At 41.5% G+C, this 21,629-nt stretch overlaps 1 protein-coding gene across 1 annotated transcript in view; it reads right to left on the bottom strand.

Annotated features, from left to right (window-relative positions):
• TNFSF11 (TNF superfamily member 11) overlaps positions 1-8,848 on the bottom strand; it is a 31,519-nt gene extending 22,671 nt beyond the window's left edge. The window contains exons 1-2 of the mRNA XM_014866867.3: positions 8,444-8,848; positions 1,980-2,147 (exon numbers count right to left, since the gene is read on the bottom strand). Coding sequence (XP_014722353.1) covers positions 1,980-2,147; positions 8,444-8,665 — 390 coding nt within the window. The 5' untranslated portion in view covers positions 8,666-8,848. The remainder of the gene's footprint in view (positions 1-1,979; positions 2,148-8,443) is intronic.
• Positions 8,849-21,629: the final 12,781 nt, after the last annotated feature.

Genomic DNA, 21,629 nt, shown 5'->3' on the forward strand with positions numbered 1-21,629 from the left:
CCTGTTTTTCATCACTAGCTAACTTTTAGTTTGAGCTATTTAGGATAACAGTAAGAATTCCTCTTGTTCTATTTTCTGATGGATTTTTAACATGAGAAATAAATTTAAAATTTTGTCGATCACCTCTCTGTTTCTATGAGATAGTAAAACTTTTCTCCTTTGACCTGTTAAGATGAACCATTCCTGCATTCTCAGAAATAAATGTTAATAGTATCTGCCCTTTGTAGTATTACTTATTTTGAAAATTATCTTGGCTGATTTTGCATACTTATGCTTCCAAAAGAAACCCAAGGGACAGTTTCTAAGACTGGACGCTGATAAAATTAAAAGTTTATCTCTTCATTTTAAGGATATCCGTCCAATATGAGTGGATCTAAACAGAAAATGAGGAGACAATTATTTACCTAACCAGAATTACCTTAATAAGGGAGTCAGTTTTGAACTAATAGAATACCTCTACTACATGTAAATAGTTGTTTAGAGATAGATTACTCAAAATTCGAGAGATAAGCCTCTCAAATGAGATAAAAAGCAGACTAATGAAAATGAAATATAAAACAAAACAACAAATATGAATAGACTAGCAGAATTGCTGTTACTATACCTCAAAAGTTACAATGTAAATAAAAAGACCACCAGATTTAAACCCACATTTTAAAATATACATCTACCACATAAACTAAGCACCTCGACAGTAATTATAATGAAATTGGGATTTTAATAAGCAATATGCTTTCTTATAGATATTAGAACAATATGTACATTGATTCTATGATGTACATTTTGTTTTACATTTTAATATGGCTGAAATGAAAATGCAACCAGAATCTATGATGGTCATGTTTAATTTTTTAGTCCACTTTTTTTTCTTTCTTAGTGATGCATGAAATAACGCGTAAGTTGAAAATTGGTGGTATCTTAGATTTCATAAAACATAGCAAATATTAACTTTATGGGTGTCACAGATATTAACCTTTATTAGCTGATTTTACAAAACAGCTTCACCTCCTTATCTCTACTTCCAATACACATCCTCTTTATAAAAAATGTTATTACTGTATGTGGATCTTCAAAAAATAATCTAAATTAAATTCAATTTAGATTTAAGGACTTTGAGAGCTTTAGAATCTACTCTAAGGTGATCAGAGGTAGGCCAGGGAGTTGCAAAATAGAGGCTGGGATGTATGTATGAGTGGATGCAAGAATCCCACGCACATGTGCATGCATGAAGGTGTGCATGCACTAGAGTCTCTGGGTTCTACCCAGTTGTTGGTGGAGTTAGTAAGTAAAATAATTCAAAGGCTGCAGAATTCTCAAGTGACTACATCCAGGAAAGTAAAACAGTTATTACAGTGTTTCTCAACTGGAGATGTAAGAGCAGTCATTGTTCTTCTGTCCCCATCTCCTCCCTTCTCACCCAGCTCCCCCAAAAATGAGAAAATAGATGTAGGATTTCCATCTCACCCACCGCATCATTTCCTGCTCTGCTCGCTTACCTCCTCACCACAGATGACAATCGGACCAGTTACAATTATTCTCAACAGAGCCCTGGATCAACAGATGTGAAATAGGGGCTCCTGCCATTACAAAGCTAAATATAAAGAAAACAGCTACCAGAGAGTCCTGTGAACTGAGGGAATGGTTTCTAGGGCAGGGAATTCAAACCAGCAAACTGACCCACTGACTACCACAAACCATCTTTGTCCTCCTTCCAAGAGTAAATTTAAATCCCTCCTCTTAAAAGAAAAAAAAAAGAAAGAAAGGAAAGAAAAGAATATTTGTATGAAACTCTCCAGTCACCATAATCAACCACTACCAACTTCAATAGGATTCTGCTAATCCCTTTTAAAATTCTCTTTAGCTCTTTTATAAATTATTACAATAGAAAAGAACAAAGTCAACAGCACTTAGCCAGTTTTAATTTTCAGTATTACTAGAGTCACAAGGGCCCTTGACTTATAACTTCAACGTGGACGCACCTTTTGCACAGCTGCTTGAAAGGCCTGTTTAATTCTCTTACACGAGTCGGGTATTAATTTTGTGTCTTGACTCTCCAGAGTTGTGTCTTGCAAATCTGCGTTTTCATGGAGCTTGAAAATTCTATTAATGCAGTGAGTGTCATCTTCTGATATTCTATTAGGATCCATCTGAGAAAAAAAGTTGTAAGTACGTCAGAATGGTTATCATGGATCATTCTGCTCTTTCAGAAAGTGTGACCTAAGGACAAAAGAACTCATTCCTGCAAGAGTCCTTATGTTCCCAACAGTTAACAGTTAATAAAATTACCCTCAAGTTGGTGAAAACATTGACTTCTAATTTATTTTCATGAGTTGTAACTATCATCCACAGCACAAGTGCACACACGTGATTCACGGGGAAATGATTGAAGTTATCTGACAACGTGAAAGTCCTCATAGAGGGGAGGGGCTTCAAGGAAATCACGTGTGGTCAGCGCAGGGAGAGGAAACTTTTTGTCTTTAAGTTGAATGCAGCATGCTAGATGGGAGATGAAGCCCACTTGGATATTCAAAGCAAGAAGCCTTCATAAGTCAGGTGAAATTAACATCATCTTTAGCCACCATGTTTGCCTGCCCATTTTCCTTAATCAATGTATATTTTAATCAGCCAGAGAAGGGAGAGAGAAATCCATTTCCTAGTCCCCAAAAAATCCTGAAGCCGGAAGCATAATTTTCCTTTTTATTGAATCTTTCATCAGTGGTTCTCAACCTGGAGTGGGACGACTGTTGGGGGGCCTGAGAATTGGGGGATATTCGATGTCACATGGGGTGAGCAGGCTGTATGGATAAGTGCTGGAGGGGGGAATGCTAAAATTCTTGTAATATATGAATTCTCCCACCCAAAATATCCCCATCAAGTTATTAGCTGATCATCTGGTTGAAACAGGTGCCAGCATAAGCATTTCCTTAAATACCACTCTTTTCTTTAAATTGCCTGCTTCTCCTGGGGCTCTGTTAAGCCTTTGGAGTGCTTTCAACTGCCAAGAAAAGGGTAGAGATAATTAGCCATCACTGGTTTTAATAATAACAGTTTAATTTATTGTCCTTTTCTTTCAAAAATTCAAGGTACTTCATGGGCATTTACTTATTAGTAGGTAAAAGCTAGGTGAAAAAGGAAAAAAATACATAAGTTTACAACAGCCAAAGCTCAGTCATTTAATACCAAGTCTTTCATTCCCTGGTTTAATTATCTTTTTAAAAGAAATCAGAAAGATGTGCAGGTTTATTAACCAACCCCCAGAAATAAACTGGAAAGTACTCTGTCCATATCTGAAATTCTCAAAAACAAATGATAGCCCTTCAACAAATGTGCACCCACAAATATGAATTTTATTATTCTAGTCTTGCAAACGTAAGGATGATCTATAATCCTGGGAGAGAGATCACTCATGAAGCAAAACTATTTGCAATCCATATTTATTTTTCATATTTTCTTTAAAATAATTAGTACAAATCAGAATTTGTGAGTTTTTACATAAGGAAAGCTTTCAATCACATACTTTAAAAAATAAGCAAACTTATGCCAAGGTTTCCCACAAAACCAGAGAAGCCTGGGCAACTGATATGAAGGGTCCTTGGGTTCAGACCTCAAGAAAGAAGAATCAAGCACAGGCCTCCTCCGCTGGCTCACCACCCGAAAACTGCTGAGCTGAAGGAACAATGTGGTGTCAGTGGGGAAATGCCTGGGGACCCTAAACTTGGTTAAGCTCACGTTCTGCTGACAAGCTAAGCATCATCTAACAGCAACAGCAGTCCTGAATACTCTCACTCGTGAATGTGTAGTCCAAACGCCTGCAGCCTCAGGGGCTCACCAGGAGCTTGTTAGAAATGCAGCATCTCCGGTCCCGCCCAGGCACAGTGCCTGGGAATCTGCATTCTAACTAGACCCAGGTGATTCTGAGGCACATCAAAGTTTGAGAAGTAATGCTTTCAACTATCCAGTATACAAATATAGATTTTCTGCTCTTAAAAGGACTCCAAATTTCCTTCGAGGCCAATTTTAAAAATGTGTTCACAAGAAACACCAATTAGTAGAAAAATACTGCAACAGTTAATAACGGTTAATGATCTGATGCAAAGAAATATAATGCAAAGATTTCGCCCGCTCTCTTGGAAAAGATGTCCATGCCCAGATCCCACCTCTGGCCAATTTAATAAACACCCCTAAGGGTGGGGGCCAACTGAAATCTCCCGAGTGCCTCGAATGTGCAGCTAAGAATCACTGTTTCAGAAGGTAATATTCGAGCTAAAACATCCATAAAATGTCACCAATTGTCTTCCCAAAAGAAATCATGAATGCCCGGCATAATTAATTTTGATATACTCATTTATTTTGTTTCCTTAAGGATCATATGTTAGAAATTTCTTTTTAATCTACAACCAAACGTCTTTCTGGTTCCAATGCTCTTGTAGCTCTCCTTTCCTGAAAAAGGGACACCAGGAGAAAAGGGAGGAGCAGAGGTGTGGCGATGTGGGGCCAACCCCCCCCCCCCCCCCCCCCACCAACCACACACACAGAGCCAGTGCTCCTGTGGTCTCTGCACTGGAGGAGCTGCAGGGCAGGGACTGGGATTGGTGCTGCACACTCCACAAATGCTCATCGAGTGACTGATTGAATGTATCTCCTACCCCAAAACCTATCTCCTGACACACAGTCTGGAGACAGAATTTGCATGACTGGAAAATTATACTCCCTAGTCTATTTTCCCTGCTGATTAGATAACCTACATGTTAATAATAATTTACGTGTTAACTAGAAATAGATATATTTCTAGCATTGCAAATTACCTGAAAAGCTTTTGCAGTAAATTAAACATGCCAGGCACTGGGCTAGATGCTGCGAATAAGATAGTGAGCAAAACAGGCAGTTCTTAGCTTCACGGAACTTACACTCGACAGAGGAACACAGAAACGCATCAAAAAATCACAAGCTGAGTTACAAATGAATTCATTGTATCTAGAAATATCTGAAAACATTAAATAAATCTTGAATATCTGGTTTAAAACTGACTTTTAAAATGCATTTGTCAGATGACGTAGTTCGTATGAAATGAACTCGGACATTTTTTTTTGAAACTTCCTTGAAACTATCATTTGCAGGGTTAAATGAGGCAGGATGCTTGACATTTGTCTACTTTGTTATCTGTTTTTTCAAACAGGCAACCTGCACACACCTACATCAGATTTTCAGTAGTGACTGCTCTCCTGTTTGGGTAACAAACAGCCAGGGAGGTTGGGGTGCATATTGGGGAGCTGGAGGGGCAGGAGTTAAAAGGGAAATAGAGCTCGAGTTTTCTGAAAAGCTTATCTTGTAGCTAAGCTCTAAACTTTGAATATGGTTATGTGGATGTTAAAAAAAAAAAAAACATGCACATAAATTTTACAAGAACTTTTTGGAAGGTTTTTTTTTTTCCTCTGTAAACCGAAGTATGCATACTATGTGGTAAATATATAGCACAAGCCACACGCTGTTTTTTCTTCGGCAAGGTTGGGGGGGATCTGCACTGGATCTACTATTTTTCTTTTTTAAACCTAGGCACAGGCCATCTGCAAACATTCAGGAGGCTGATTCATTTTTAACTATTCAGACATGAGTTAAGGAGGAAAAAAATTTCTTAAAAGTCACTGTAATTTTTACACTATTCTGGGCATTCTTTTAAATGCACTTAAAACTAAATTAAACTGCTTTTTCTTGAGGATTTGCATAGCTTCCCCCGTCTTCCCCCCACCCCCTTTAAACAAAAACAATAAAACTGTCTCCTTTTCTCATTTTTTTACAGTAAACTGCAAATATGTTACCTGATACTAGACAATTTCATTCTAATTCAAATGCATTCAGAAACCCCAAGTAGTTGATCCACAACTTTAGTGGAAATCAAAAAGTTCTCTCTTATTTGGTACCAAGTTCTAAGCCAAAGGAGCTGATATGAAAATATCAAATCAGTGACAGGTCAAATTGAGTCTATTCTCTTAGCTAGAACTGTGAAAGAAGGCCTCCACATATGTAAAAGTGGAAAGAACTGTAGAGCAAACCCCTAAGTATCCATCATGGAGCTTCAACAATTACCACACAGGGCCAATCTTGTTTCATGTATAGGCAACCGCCTCCCTACCCCCAACCCTCCCCACCTATTATTTTGAAACAAATTCCAGACATCACAGCATTTCATTTGTAACTACTTCAGAATGTAACTAAATGATTAGGACTCCTTCAGGCATCAAATATAGACACCCTACTCAGTAAAATGCAACCAGATCTAGTGGTGTGTTCCTATGAACACATTGCTCCTAATACTATTTCCTTACTGAAGGAGATGACCTTTTAAAAGTGCAGTGCAAAACTGGGTTCAGAGTAATGGCTAGTATATTTTGCATAAGTCTTAGAGAAACCCAATTTTCATGCATTTGGGAAAGTTGTATCCAGAAATCCGATGACATTAAATTCTCCAAATGAAAATTTTCTAGCTAGGCTTACTAACTTGCATGTTTACTTCAGAAAAAGATTTTGAGAGTTTCATGATCATCCATGTGACATCAACCACTAAGTTATGCTAAGTGACCATCCGAAGGCTAGACCTCTCAGCCAGCCAGACCATTGATATCAAGAACTCCTAAGGAGAAGCTGAACAACTGTAATAAGAGCTCAGCAGGTCACTCTTTCCTCCAAGGCCACACGGATTTCCATTGTTCCTGCCAAGCAAGCTGCTCCAGGCCCCTAGAACTCATTGATTCCTTACTATTCTTTTAATACTGAACATTCACTTCACCATTACTGCTATGAAAATGCCATATCCCGAAGGTGGTAGAAAAGATAGTAGAGAAGTACTACATCTTCTGTCTCTTTTCTGAATGCTGCTCTCTTCTTTGACTAGGAATTTTAATTCTCTTGTTGTAGGCCCCTCTGTTACCTGGTACCATGCCATGCACACAGTAGGTGGACATTGTATGTTGAATAAATCATTTTTAACTCACATTCCACAGCATTTAATAGGGTCATGAGCAATGCAGGCACTGAATGCACAAGCATTAAATGGAGGGAAAAACAACATGCTGGATGGGAAAATGGATAAACCACTCGTTCTTGACTGCACCAGACTCCAGTGAGAGAAAAACCTTCCTCCCTTTCATATAGATTTGTGTGATCTATGTTGCAAGTAAACCACTCAAAAATTGTCTTTTTAGAAAAAAAAATCTCTCAATAGGTAAAGATTATGTATATTAATATACAAATACAAATTTTCCAAAGTATTGTTCATTGTATTTCTAGCTTTGTTTTAGTAGATAATCGAACTAGTTCTATAAAAAGCAAATTAGTGGATAATGAATATTTAACAACGAGTCTATGATTACAAGTAATGAAGTTCAAGAGTGGTGCATGCCGAAAACCCATACAACCCAAGCAATGCCACGTTTTGATGCATCCAGTTTGGTTTAGTAATCACCTTTGAATCTGAAAACCAATGAAGTCCAAACCCAACTCTCTTTTCCCATAAAAAAAAAAAATGCACAGTCAGCCCCCCACTTCCTCTGAGAAAGAGTTCAAGGCACCAGACAAGAATATTTGAATGAATCCAACCAACTGCACTGCAATTTCCAAGAAAACACAAGAGCATAAACCACCAGAAAGCATAATATTACAAATTTACCCCTTCCTTTCTACTATCTCTCTGCAGTTCTGAGCCGCCTTCCTTACTCGCTAGTTTGTAGCGAGGCTGTGCCGGGAGAGAACTTCAGCCCCGGCACACACACACCTTGCTTCCTTCCTCCGCCCACCTCTGTGAGAAGGCACGTGGGCCCTTCTTCCTTCTTTCACCCCACGCAAGCGGAGCCCCTGTCCTAAGACCAGGCTTCTCTGGTCGCGCTCTGTCCTTTGGCCATCTGGCAACTTGAGCATCACCACTGGTGCTCCGACAGCGCAGGCACCTTCCCCTAGGCGCGCCCCTCAAACCCTGTGGCCCGGAGCATCCCTGCAAACAGCCAGCCCCAGACACCAAAATCCTCCAAGGGGTGGACGGGAGGGAAAGGGTGGATGCCTAAATGAAGGCGCTTGAATCTTTTTCCTAACTGGACGTCAGTTAATTCTTAGCTTCAAGTGAGAACTGGAAGGGGAGGGAAAGTGGGCAATCAGTTCCAGAAGAGGTGAGCGGCCAATGCTGTCTCACCGGGGGAAATTCAAACGCACCAGGCGGGGCGAGCCCGGCTCAGCGCGCTGCGGGAAGGGGGCGTGCGCGGAGCCCAGAGGCGAGCGCGCGGACCCGGGCCGGGCTGTCCCCGAGCCGGACGCTCCCTCTTTAGGGTCACTTTCCCTTCCTGAAGATGCAAGGTCTGGGGAGCGAATCCGAGCGGCCAGCCTCAGTTTCCCACGAGCGCGGGAGGCCGGCGGTGGGGGCGCCGCGCCCGCGCGCCCCGGGGAGGCGGGCACTCACCTGCGCTCTGAAGTAGAGGAACAGGGCGACGCTGCAGACGACCTGGCCCAGCCCCAGCCCCAGGAGGGCCACGAACATGGAGCGCGAGGCGGCGGCGGGCTGGGGGGCCGAGGGCGGCGCGGGCGGCGGCGGGGGCAGGGGACCCTCGTGCGGGGCGCCCCCGCCGCCCATCTCCTCGGTGCCGCGCAGGTACTTGCTGTAGTCGCGGCTGGCGCGGCGCATGGCGCTCGGCCCGCTGGCTCGGCCGCTCGCCTCCGTCCCTCGCTCCGTCCCTTGCTCGTCTGCCCGCCGCCAACTCCAAAGGCAGGAGCGGCGCGGGGCCAGGAGGGCCTCGACGTGGGGCGCTCCGAGCGGGCAGGGCTCCCGGGCGCGGGCGAGCGGGCAGGGCGCCCGGCCGCCCCAACTCTTATAAACCTCTTCGAGAGGGCTGGCCTCCGGAGCCAATCAGCCCGGGGCGAGGCTGCCTCTTCCACTCCCACCTCTGGCTCCCCTTCCTTCCTTTCGCCCTCCCTCTCTTTCTTACTGTCTCGCTCAACGGTCTCCTCCCCATCGGGGCCCTCAGAGGAGGAGGCTGTGGGTTGTTCCAGTGGTTCCAGACGCCGCTGGGCCATCCTCAGCTGCCTTTGTGGAGGTCAAAGAGATGGGCTGGGGGAGCTGCAGATGAGTGCCTTGGTAAAGGAGAAAGGTGACCTCACATACATCCCTCGGGCGGGCAGCTCGCATCCCTGAGCCTCAGTTTCCCTTATAGGGTTTAGAAAGTTGGACTTGGTGATCTCTGAAGGCCCTTCCTATCTGCCTCTTCCCCCATACACCCTCCCCTCCAAAAAATTCAGCATCCTCCGGGATCCTGAAGGTGCAGCCTCTATCACGGTTCCAATTTTAGGTTCCGAATTAAGTATTTGGGCAGTCTTAGAAAATTCCAGAACCGCTTTCCCAAATCCCTGGTTCTACACCCTCAAAGTCGCTTTGAGTGAGGCAGGTTTTGAATGTGGCAGCGGAGGGCCAATAGGCACCACTTCTGGCTTTCTAAAAAAACGGTACAGAGAGAAGGGTAGGACCCAGCAGCTTCACATAGAGGACCGTATATTACATTCCTACAGAGTTCGCCATAGGACATTCCTACTGCTGGGCGGTTTTCCTTCAGTACCCCAAACGTGAGAGGGGTGTACGCCCAGATGCAGGCGACCCAGGAGACCTCATCCAACTGTCGATCAGGTAAGAGGGATGTTAAACGAAGTTGAGGTGTAGGTAAATGCTAGTTTCGTTACTAAGGAAAACTTTCCATGGCTTTTAGGAAGCCTCTGCTCAGAATTGTGCCCCTTAGTGAGAAGAGGAAAATGTGGACTTTGCTCACAGATTCTGATACATTTTCAGCTGGAAGAAAGGCAGGTGCTGGCCAATTTAAACACCTATAAAAACTTAAGATAGTTCCACTCTTTATTAATACTTTTTAATTTTGCATCCTCTTTCTGCATAGTTCTGTAATAGGCACTTCCACACGCAAGATTTCTCACAAATGACACATCTTAGAATTGTTAAAGCTTGTGTTCCAAATGAAAACTTAGAAATCAGCACATGTTGAAAAGGATCAACCAGGTTGGATTTTAAAGCACCTGAACAAATGAATGACTTGTTCAAATTCAAAAAGGCTTTTAGCATGTCTATGCGTATGTATATCAAGTTTGATAGGGAAAAAAGCAATTTCAAACTCCAAGGTGGAAACAATTAAGGTTAATCTGCTTCATGCAGTCCTGGGTCTCTTCCTGCTTTTTGTTTGTTAACTTTGGGAAGTAGATGTTATTTTCCTCTTCTTCCTTTTCTTCCTCCTTCTTCTTTTGGGAAACAATTCTATATTGCATCCTTTTTATAAATCTTTATTAGGATGAAAGATTTTTAGAATGTATTATAGCAAGAGAACCCACAATGACCTTCTTGTAGTTCTTTCCATTCTTTTTCAATATTTTATATATGTTTTTTATGCCTTGACTTCTCGATCTTCAGATTACAAGAAGGTTACTTAAATCTCTGGATCATGTTAAGGTATGTTTGACCCAGTAGCTTCATATATAGGACTGTATATGACATTCCTACAGAGTTCCTCATCTGACATTCCTACTGCTTGGCAGTTACTTTCCTTTAGAGCCCTAAAGATGTCATCCCATTGTATTCCGGCAACCATAGGCTAGAGTGGAAACTCCACTGTCTGTCTGCTTGTTGGCCCTTCCAAGGTCACCTTTCTGGCCTATTTATTTCCTTATTCATCTGTCTACATTCCACTGCTAACGCATAAACCCCATATGTTCAAGGACTTTATTGTACTATTCACCTCTATATCCCCATTTCCCAGCAAGTGCATGGTAAATATGTGTTGAATAAAAAATGTTTGAAGGGTACTGGCCCCATGGCTAAGTGGTTAAGTTCACGCTCTCCACTGCAGGCTGCCCAGTGTTTCGTTGGTTCGAATCCTGGGCGCGGACATGGCACTGCTCATCAAACCACGCTGAGGCAGCGTCCCACATGCCACAACTAGAAGGACCCATAACGATGAATATACAACTATGTACCAGGGGGCTTTGGGGAGAAAAAGGAAAAAAATAAAATCTTTAAAACAAAAAAAATGATTGAAGGAATCCACAGAGGCCCTGCCTCTATCACAGTCCACGCTACACTGTTTCTGGTCTGAATTAGTCACGCCCCCAACTGGCCCCACTACTTCCAGTCTTGCTTGCCCCTGAACAGTTCTGTACACGGATCAGGATTTCCTTTTAAAGCAAAAAGACATATCACTTCCAAGCTTTCAATGGCTTCTACGTATTGTTGGTATAAAGTCCAAACTCTTAAGACAAAAACTTCAAATGGTCCTTCACAATCTGGCTCAAGACTCCTTTTCTATATCAGCTTCAAATACTACCCCTAGCTGTCGTATGCTTCTCTCCCATCTCCACACACCTGGATGCCTTCCTTACTCCTCCTTCCCCTCTCAGCTCAAATGTCGCTTCTCCAGAAGTCCTTCTCTGTTCCCCAAACCCAAGGTGGCTCCCTTTGTTTTATGCTCTGATAGCACCCTTGTCTTCTCCTATGGTGACACTCTTGCATCCATTCATTCACCCTACAGATATACTAGTGGCACCCACTATCAACCAAGCACTGAGCTGGATCCTAGCGATGGAGTGGTGATCAAGATAAACTTGGGGCTTACACTCTAGTGGGAACAAAACATTGACAAAATAATCACACAGATAATTAATTAAAACTGTGATGCGTGCTATGTGAATCGTGATGAAGGCAAAGTGCATGCACAATAAGATCATTAAAATAATAGTCAGGCCCTATTCTCTTCCCATTCTAGGGAGTCAGAGAAGGCTTCTTGGGCAAAGATATGATTAAAACTAACCCAAGTAATAGCTAACCAGGGAGAAAGTGACCAGGGGGCTATCTTAAGTAGAGGACGATTATGTTGTAATTATTTGTTTAGTATATCTTCCTGATTGGGGATGTCTGTCTTATTTACTGTGAATTCATTAATATATTTATTATTATCTAAATCTTCAGTTAACCAGTTAATTCATTAACAAAATCACAAAATAATAAAGTCAAAGCCCTAGTAAGCTAATATGTATTAAGAGATGCCAAGACCAACACCGCAATTAAAGATTCAAGTTTATGTCAACACTCAGCTACAAACAACACAATGATTAAATCAACATTTCTCACACTGTGTTTCCTGGTACTGTACCCTGGTGTATAAAGCTGGATTCTTTTGCACCCACGTGACAATTTATTGGTTCATGTAGTTTAAAAATGTAGTGTTAGGTCTAGAGTCAGGTATGGCTGGATACAGGCCTGAATCAAATGCCTTTCCCTTGGGCCGGGGCATTGACTTAACCCAATCTGATCTTCACGGGCTGAGAGGAGGAGAGAGATAATTCCCAATGAAAATTAAGGCACAGATATCAAAAAGATAAAGAATTGATGCTGTGCTGCTGGATGGGCAAAAATAATAGTTATCCACCACCAGCAATTCTGCTAATAATTTTCAACTCTTGTCTCAGGACTTTACATTCTTAAAAGTTAAAAAAGACCCCCAATGGCTTATGTTTATATGAGTTGTATCTGTAAATATTTGGCATATTAGAAATCCAAATGGAGATTTTTTTAATGTATTAGCATTTTAACATAATATAGTTTTATGGAAAATAACCAGATTTTTTTTAAAAAAGATATGGAGAAAAGTGACACTGTTTTACATTTTTTCAAGTCTCTTTACTATCTGGCTTAATAGATCCTCTTATCCTCTTCTGTGTGTAATCTGTTACAGTATTATATATCATGCAGCCTCTAGAAAACTGCACCAAACACTCTTGAGAAAATAAGGGTGGAAAAGAAAAATAATGCTTAGTATTAGTATGAAATACTTTTGATTTCACAGAACCCCTGAGAGGATCTCAGAGACTCAGGCGTTCTCAGAACACACTTTGAAAATGGCTGTTTTAGGTGATAATAAAAGAGGTTGTCCTACATCAGATTAACTTGGAAAATACTGTGCTAAACAAAGTCAGTTGTTTTTTGTTTAATGCACATCTTGACAGTGGCATTAACGTACATAAGTATATTGTAAATCTCCGGAAAAGGAATTCGGTATTCACTGATTTCCAAACATTTTAAATCTTTTGGGGGTTGGAGGGGACTTCACATATCAAGGATTTAAGGAACAGGATTTTGTAAAAACTAAATGAGAGACCCCTGTAGGACATGAATGGACAGTATACCACAAATGGCCTAAGTGTCAGTAAGACGGTCAGTAGCCAGGGGAACATACAGAGACTGAAGGAACAGGAAGAGGAGAGACAAGAGACAAGACATTGGGAATTTTCAAGACAATGGAAAATTGGAGAAAAACATTCCAATCCACTTTAAAGCATCGTGCTGGCCACACAAAACATATCCACACACTTGGAGTTGTCAGTCCTTGCTAGAGCTTTGTGGAGCCCCTTAAACACCATTGCCCATCAGATCACTCTCAAGCTCCTTACCATGGCTTATATCATCTTCTGGCGTCTACTTCATTTGCGGCCTCATTTTTTTCCCCTCCAGCCTCACACTTTACACCCCAGCAACACAGAACTACTGGTACCCTCCCATTTCCTACCATTGGTCATTCGGTCTCTCCTGCCAGGATTGATCTCCCCTGACTTTCTCACCTGATTACTGGCTTATCTTCAAACATTCAGTTAAGGCCCCTTGTCCTTTTGAAGCTTTTCTTGATACCCTTCCCTAGTTGGGTACCCCTTCTCTATGATTCTTCATTGGTCAATGTGCATACGTTTATTGTAGCTGTGAAACATCTTTTCATAATCTTTAGTTTGCTTCCATGTCTCACCTACTAAACTGTAAGTTCCCTGAGAGAAGTCATTATCTTTGTACCCCTCCTGCCTTACACAGTGCTTAATGAATGTTTGTAAAATGAATGAACCAGTAAAAGAAAAGACGTACAAATGTTCCTGGCATCTTGGTAGCAGAGGGCTAGACTCTGGGGAAGACTAAGTGTTAACGAGGAAAGTGCCCCAAATCATGTCACTTTCTAAAAATACTGATCGCCTAATTTGACTAGGAAAACATGCAGCAAACTTAAAGTCTGGACAACAAGGAGGAATAAATACATGGGTTTTTTTGGTGAGGAAGATTGGCGCCGAACTAACATCTGCACCAATCTTCCTTTATTTTGTATGTGGGATGCTGCCACAGAATGACTTGACAAGCAGTGTGTAGGATCTGAACCCATGGTCCTGCCAAAGTGGAGCATGCCATACTTAACTACTACACCACCAGGCCAGCCCCTAAATGCATGCATTTTTTAATGCTAATTTTGTAGAATTTTAATTTCAAGCTTATAGAACTTAAAACTTGAGCTTGACTGACTTTCAGATTTTATGTAATTATGTATATAGTAGCAGTTCTCAAACTTTTTAATTTCAGGATCTTTTAACTCTTAAAAATCAGAGACCCCCAAAACTTTTTTAATGTGGGTTATATCTATCAATATTTACCGTATTAGAAATTCAACAGAGAAATTTTTTACACATTTTCAGTAACACAACATATTTTATGAAAACTAACTACCACTTTAAAAATAAAAACATTAGTGAATAGAGTTGCATCCTTTATGTTTGCAAATCTCTTTCCTAGAAGACAACTGTGTTCTCCTATCTGCTTCTGTAGTCTGATGTGATATATTGTTTTTTCTTGAAGTGTATGAAGAAAATACAGCCTCAGACAAACATATAGTTGGAAAATGGAGGGATATTTTAATTGCCTTTCCTGATAATTACGGACTTCTTTTCTACTACACCAACGCTTGACAAGTGGTCATCTCTTAGCCATTATTTGCACTGAGGAATCTAAAACCTTCAGTGAAGTTTTCCTCCTCTATTACAAAAATATCCATTGGTCTGTCCTTCTCTTTGAATACATCTCTAACCCAGCCACGATTTTGTAACTTCAGGCATTGGTTGTTTGGAAAGTATCCGTTTACTGAGTTCCACAGATCTTCCAAAGGTTGATGTCTTTCATTATATGATATCAAAAACCTGCATTCACTAATATCACCACTGATTTCATCAGGAAAGTCTTTAATATTGGGAAGCTATTAAGTTCACAGTGGCAGATAGGAATTTTTCAAAATTCTAATTTGTTTTTGAAAGCTTGCATTGTATCATAGGCAAAAATACTACCAATCGTTTTCTTAAATTGACAGGTGCTCTTGGTTCATTTTCCAGACAATATCTGCCAAGTACCCAAGTCTGAAAAGCATAGTCTGCCTGTTAGTCCTTCATCTTGAAACTCAAATAATCACGCAAGTGCTTTTCCTTGTGACCATCATGCTTAGTTATGTGGCAGAAGTGCAGACTTCCCATTTTGTCCCATATAACATTAAAAAGATGTATTTTCAAGTGTTAAGATTTAATAAAAATAATAATTTTTGCTGTTTCATCAAGGACATTCTTAAGTGAAACTGGCTTGTTTTTTTTGATTATGAGGTGTGTGGCAGTGAAGAATACAGTGACTACTAACACAGTTTTCATGTCAACTGTATTTGATTAGAGCTATGGCTCCAGAATTTTACCCATTAGTGCAAATGTCTACACTGTAAAAAAGAAAAATGATCTTAGTATTACTATAAAGATAGCTTTGATCTTAAGGATCCTCTGAACGGGTCTCAGGGACCCTAGGGTCTGAGGATCACATTTTGAGAACAATTCTTCTATTGGATGGAGGCATCTCCTGGTGAGGCTCTACCCAGTGCTACCTAGTTCTATTAGATTTGCCAAATATTCATTCAAAAGAAGGTCTTGGGGACATTAAGATCTGGGGATCATGAACCAAGAAGAAAGTCCCATGGTCCAGAGAAAAGAAACAGGCCAAGAGGAAAGGAGGGATCCTGGAGTGGAAAAACACTGGACGTTGGGCCACTGCTGGGGCTTCTTCTCTATGCCTACTCCGCATTCATTAGCAACCAGTTATGTCTGTTCTCCTCTTTAGGCCCCCAGGATTGCTTCTCACCTGGCCAGCTGATACAGGGACTAGTGGCCTGGCTTTCTCAAGTATCTCTCATGCTGCTTTCACATCTCCCCTTAAGGATTCCTTAGAACCCCTTTTTGAACCATGGGACCATCACAAGGATAGAGCTTCACCCTGAGCTACTCAAGTTAAATCCTTTATTTATCAAGTTTTCTGTTAAACTTTGAATTGAAGAAGAAGTTCTGGGTCCAAAATCAACAAGCCCTTAAACAAGCATACTATTTCCAGCAAAGACAAAAGTAAAAACAAGTTTAAAATAGGAAGCCACTGTTGGATGTTAAGGATGGAAGTGGTATTGGATGGGCATTTTAAATATGTGACTCTGGGAGTTCAGATGAGATTGGATTTGATCTGTGACTCGCTCAAAGCAGTTACAAAGAGGTGTAGGAATCCAGGTAAGAGATGGTGAGTCTTAGTGGGGGCAGGGAGGGAAGGTCAAATCTTGACTGACTCGGGGCAGGAGACCTGAGGAGAGGCAGTCAAGTGCAGAGGTAAGCAAACTAGAGGCAGTGTGTCTGGGTCCACAGTGTAGCTCCACTACTTCCCATCTATGCAGCCACGGGCAATTTACTTAAACTCCCTGAGCCCTCATTATAAAATAAGGATGGTAATAGGAGTACCCGCACCATAAGGTTATGGGTAGGACTAAATAAGTTAATCTGGATAAAGTGCCCAACAGAGAGTGGGCACTATATTAGTGGGTATTATTTTTTAAATATTTAAGAGAGAAAGTAGACAGAACTCGAGGACTGGATGTAAGAGGTAGCTGGTGGGAGGATTAATTCTCTGACCTTTGGCTTGGGTGACTGCACGGATGGTGATGCCATGAGTCCAGATAAAGAACATGGATGGTTTTGGTGACGCTATAGAGGGTGAAGTCGTTGTGAATCAAAGATCACAGTTAACTTGCCTTTTCAAATGTCATCTTACTTGTACTATTTTATTTAATCCATTTGTCTCACTACCTCCTTGAGTTTCCTCATTTTACAAAGTTTTTGATCTTCTTTCTTTCTATTGCATTACTTGAGTATATAATATATATATATCTGCTATCTTTGCAGTAAAGAGTAAACAAATACTTTATATTATATATATATACACACACACCCTTAGTAGTGAAGAGTAGACAAATGTTTTGTAGTCTTGATTTAGTGATATAAAAAAAGTCTATCACCCTTGTTATCCTCCGACTAGACAATTTAAAACAATCCACTGCCTAACTACTTGGTCATTGAATTTATAAATTTTCCCTTTCTATAAAATTGCATTGAAACCCACTGCCAAAGATATTGAATCTCTCTCATTCGTTCATTAAATAAGCATTTTTTAATAACCTGAGAAAGACCCAGTTCCTACCCTTTAGACTCATAATTTAGTAGATAAGAGAGATATTTAAGCCAAATTAAAATATGGTTCTCTATGTGCTGTCTTAGAAGTCTGAACCAAACGCTGCAAGTAATCAGAGAAGGTCCAACCAACTCTGCAGGGGCGGGCTGGTCCAGTAGGTTTTCACAGAAGTAGCATTTGGTCTGGGTCTTCAGAGAGCTTGGGAGTGTGCATGGTCAACAAAGCGAAGTGGGCATTTCTGGGAGTGTGGACAAAGGTGTGGAGGCCCGGGGAGTGTGGTATATTTGGGGAAGACAGTGCACTGAACGCAGCTAAAGCACAAGGAGCCCCCACGAGCTGAGTAAACTGAGACGGTAGGTTGGGGCCAAATCATGGACAGCCTTCTGAACCACATCGAGAGAGCTGGATTTTATCTTGTGAACATCAGGTGTCCATTGACAATATTTAAGCACCAGAGCAACATAACCAGATGACACTGTCTTTAGAAAGTTTATCTTGACGTGATTGAGGATGGTGGACTATAGGAGGAAGAAAGGAGAAACAGGAAGGCCAGTTAGGTGGCAGCTGCCATTGTCCAAGCTGAAATGATGGATGCATGACTTAAGGCAGAAAGGGTCAAATGGAGAAGGGATAACTGATCACAGGGATATTTAGAAGGAAGAGGCAACTTCACTGGAGATGAGAAAGGAAGAAGAGTCAAGGGTGACTAAGGTTTCTTCCTGGATGATTGAATAGTGATACTGTCTTACAATACACATCTTTTGTGTGTGTGTGTGTGTGTGTGTGTGTGTGAAGAAGATTGGCCCTGAGCTAACATCAGTTGCCAATGTTCCTCTTCTTCCTGAGGAAGATTAGCCCTGAGCCAACATCTGTGCCCATCTTACTCTATTTTGTATATGGGATGCCACCACAGCATGGCCTGATGAGCTGTGCATAGGTCTGCACCAGGGATCCAAACCCCTGAACCCAGGCCTCTGAAGCAGAGCACACAAACCTAACCACTATGCCACAGGGCGGCCCCACGACACTGTCTTAAAGAGAGAGAGCACTGGAGAAAAATCAGGTGTAGGTAGATTGGTGCAAAGAACAATGAGTTTTATCCTGGACATGCTGAATTTGAAGTGCTTGCTGCTGCCAAATGCAGTTGATTTCACAAGCACTCTTTTATCCTTCAGAGATTAAGTATTTGGGCTGGACTACTAGGATTATTCTGTCAATCACATTTTACTAGAAATCCTAAAAGTAGCTTCCCACGTCTTGGCACTTTATTTTCTTCTGAGCATATACAGGAAAAACTCAGATATTTTAGATCTAATCTTCACTGAAATGACAATATTCCCAGACCTCCCTCTCTTCCAGCTTCTGAGGATGAGAATTCACATCGCTTGTCAGTATTTCCATTATACATTTGCCCTTATGGTTCATGTCTCCATGAAGAAGGTTTCTGAAAGAGACTTCCAGTGAGGATCTATTATCTCCATGTTTAACATGTTCAACATGGAATTTTAATCACCACATCCAACTTTTTGGGCAGTTACAACATTCTTGAAAGTGTGATGCCCAGGCCTTAGAATTCTGTGAAAACTAAAAGCCTGTTAGAAGTCCCCCACTCTCAGAGACTGTGGGATGTGTTTGGTATTCTGCCTCCAATAATGTGACCACACGGTTAAAATTACACAATAATGAGCTCTATGTTTATTTATTTATCTGTTTATTTATTTAGTTTGTCAAGGCTACAACAGTAATTTCTGGTTGAAAAAAGGAGAGGGGAAAAAGCAATTTTCCAATCTCTAGTAAATAGGCTAAGATATATCATGATACAACTCTTTTCTGTATAAAATAGTGTTTAAATGCAGATTATTACAATTACAAGGATGGCATAATTATAATAATCTTGCTCTTTTCAGTATTCTTCGTTTGCCCAACTCCCCTCTCTTCACAAGACTCATTCTCTGTCCTGTTCTGTAGCCAGGAGGCCGACCTCCGACCTCCATGGCCTACTTCACCTGGGATCTTTTGGCCCATGGTTGACTTTCAGTTCAACCAATGGGAGGCACTGGCAGAGGAGAGAGAAAGCAGAGTCTTGATTCTCTTCCCCACCCCCACCCCAGCCTCACTGCATGCCTCTCTGGCCGTTGCTCCCATGTGGCCTCCCCTCCTGCACAGTCACAGCTCTCTCTAAGCTCTGGTAATACCTTCTCTCTCCTTGTCCCCTCAAGCCAACAGGTGTGTATTAGCTTCCTATTGCTGCTGTAACAAGCTGCCACGAACTTAGTGGCTTAAAACATCACACATTTATTATCTTATAGTTCTGGAGGTCAGAAGTCTAGAGTGTGTCTGCAAGGCTGCATTCTTTTGGAGTCTCTAGGGAGAATCAGTTTCTGTGTGTTTTCCAGCTTCTAGAGGTTGCCTGAATTCCTTGGGTTGCAGCCCCTTCCTCCGTCTTTAAAGCCCATCATCCCAATCTCTGACCTCTGTTTCTGCCCTTATGTCTCCTCTCTGGCTCTAACTCTATTGCCTCCCTCTTACGAGGACCCTTGTGATTACATTGGGCCCACCTGCGTAATCCAGGATAATCTCCCTATCTCAAGATCCTTAATTTAATCACACCTTCAAAATCCCCTTTGCCATTTAAGGTAATATATTCAAATATTTCAGGGATTAGGATGTGGACATCTTTGGGGAACCATTATTCAGCCTCCTACAGTATGGGAAAGGCAGCCTACTTTTGCTAGTCCCTGGGTTTCTCACCATCTCTTGGTAATTTGCTTAACACTGACCACACCTCTTCAAATTTAAGTCTCTCCAGTTAAATCCCTTGAGTTTGCCACCTATTTCCTGTCAAGACCCTGCGTGATATACTTTCTAAGTCTGAAAAGAATTACAACTAACTTGTAAGCATGGAAATTATAAAATATATATGTATCCCTTCATGTTAATAACATTTTTAAAATGTGTGTTACTGTGATAAGTAATAAGTAGATTGTGATATTGTGGTTTACAATAAGAAATACGTGTTTAGTCTTTGTCCCAGCTCCTGGCATTGAGCTCCTAAAAACCTTGGAATATCCTAAGTAATGGGAGCCAGGAAGGTGTCTTTTGTTATGTTAATGAGATGACTTTTGGAAACCACCTAAGGATGAGGGCTGGTTGGCAGGAGAACCAACTAAGAGATTAGAGAGTTGAAACTTTCATTTCTACCTCCTGACCTCCAGGGAGGGAAGAGGGGCTGGAGGTTGAATCAATTGCCAATGGTCAATGATCTAATCAATCATGCCTACGTAATGAAGGCTCCATAAAACCCAAAAGGACAGACTTTGGAGAACTTTGGTGTTGGTGAACACATGGAGATTCAGGGATAGTGGAGTGTCTGGAGAGGGCATGGAAGCTCCGTGCCTTTTCCCCATACCTTGCCCTGTGCATCTCTTCCATCTGGCTGTTACTGAGTTATATTCTTTTATGACAAACTGGTAATCTAGTAAGTAAAATGTTTCACGAGTTCTGTGAGCCACTCTAGCAAATTAATCGAACCCAAGGAAGGTGAGGACCATGGGATCCTCTGATTTATAGCTAGTCAGTCAGAAGTACAGGTAACAACCTCAACTTGCAACTGGTGTCTGAAGTGGTGATGGAGAGGACAGTTTTGTAAGACTGAACCCTTAATTTGTGGAATCTGATGCTGTCTCCAGGTAGATAGTGTCAGAATTGAATTGAAATGTAGGACACCCAGCTGCTGTCTGAGAATTGCTTGAGAATCGGTGGTCTGGGGGATGCCTCCCCCGAATTTGAAATTGCCTTTCAGAACCCAAAAAATACATGAGAATATCTTACTCTGGAAACGGGATCAGCCCAAGCAAATATATGAAGCTGGTGTAGTTTGTCTTTTGTCCTTTTAGCGCTCTTCTTCATGCCCTGAGTGTCCCTGCTCTTCTGATCTCAGGTCCAGTCTGTTTCTGCTCCTTGGAGACGAATGAAATCTCTCACCCAGGTCTTGCCTCCCTAAAAATCTAACCCAGCATTTCCATTACCCTTTACAAGCAACCTGCTCTCATCATATTCTCTTGGGCTAACAAATTAACTAATAACTACAACAAATTAACATTGACTTGTGTCAATGGACTGTTGATTAAAGCTTTGTTTGTGGTGAGTGTGCATTTCTAATGGTAAATACTGAGACACTGGGGAATTTGAATGGAGGTGGACAACCTATCTTGATCATGGATGAAGGAAGGGTGCCTGTCCACAACCCCATATCTCTCCT

The sequence above is a fragment of the Equus asinus genome, chromosome 11, assembly GCF_041296235.1.
Source record: "Equus asinus isolate D_3611 breed Donkey chromosome 11, EquAss-T2T_v2, whole genome shotgun sequence".
Lineage (NCBI taxonomy): Eukaryota > Metazoa > Chordata > Mammalia > Perissodactyla > Equidae > Equus > Equus asinus.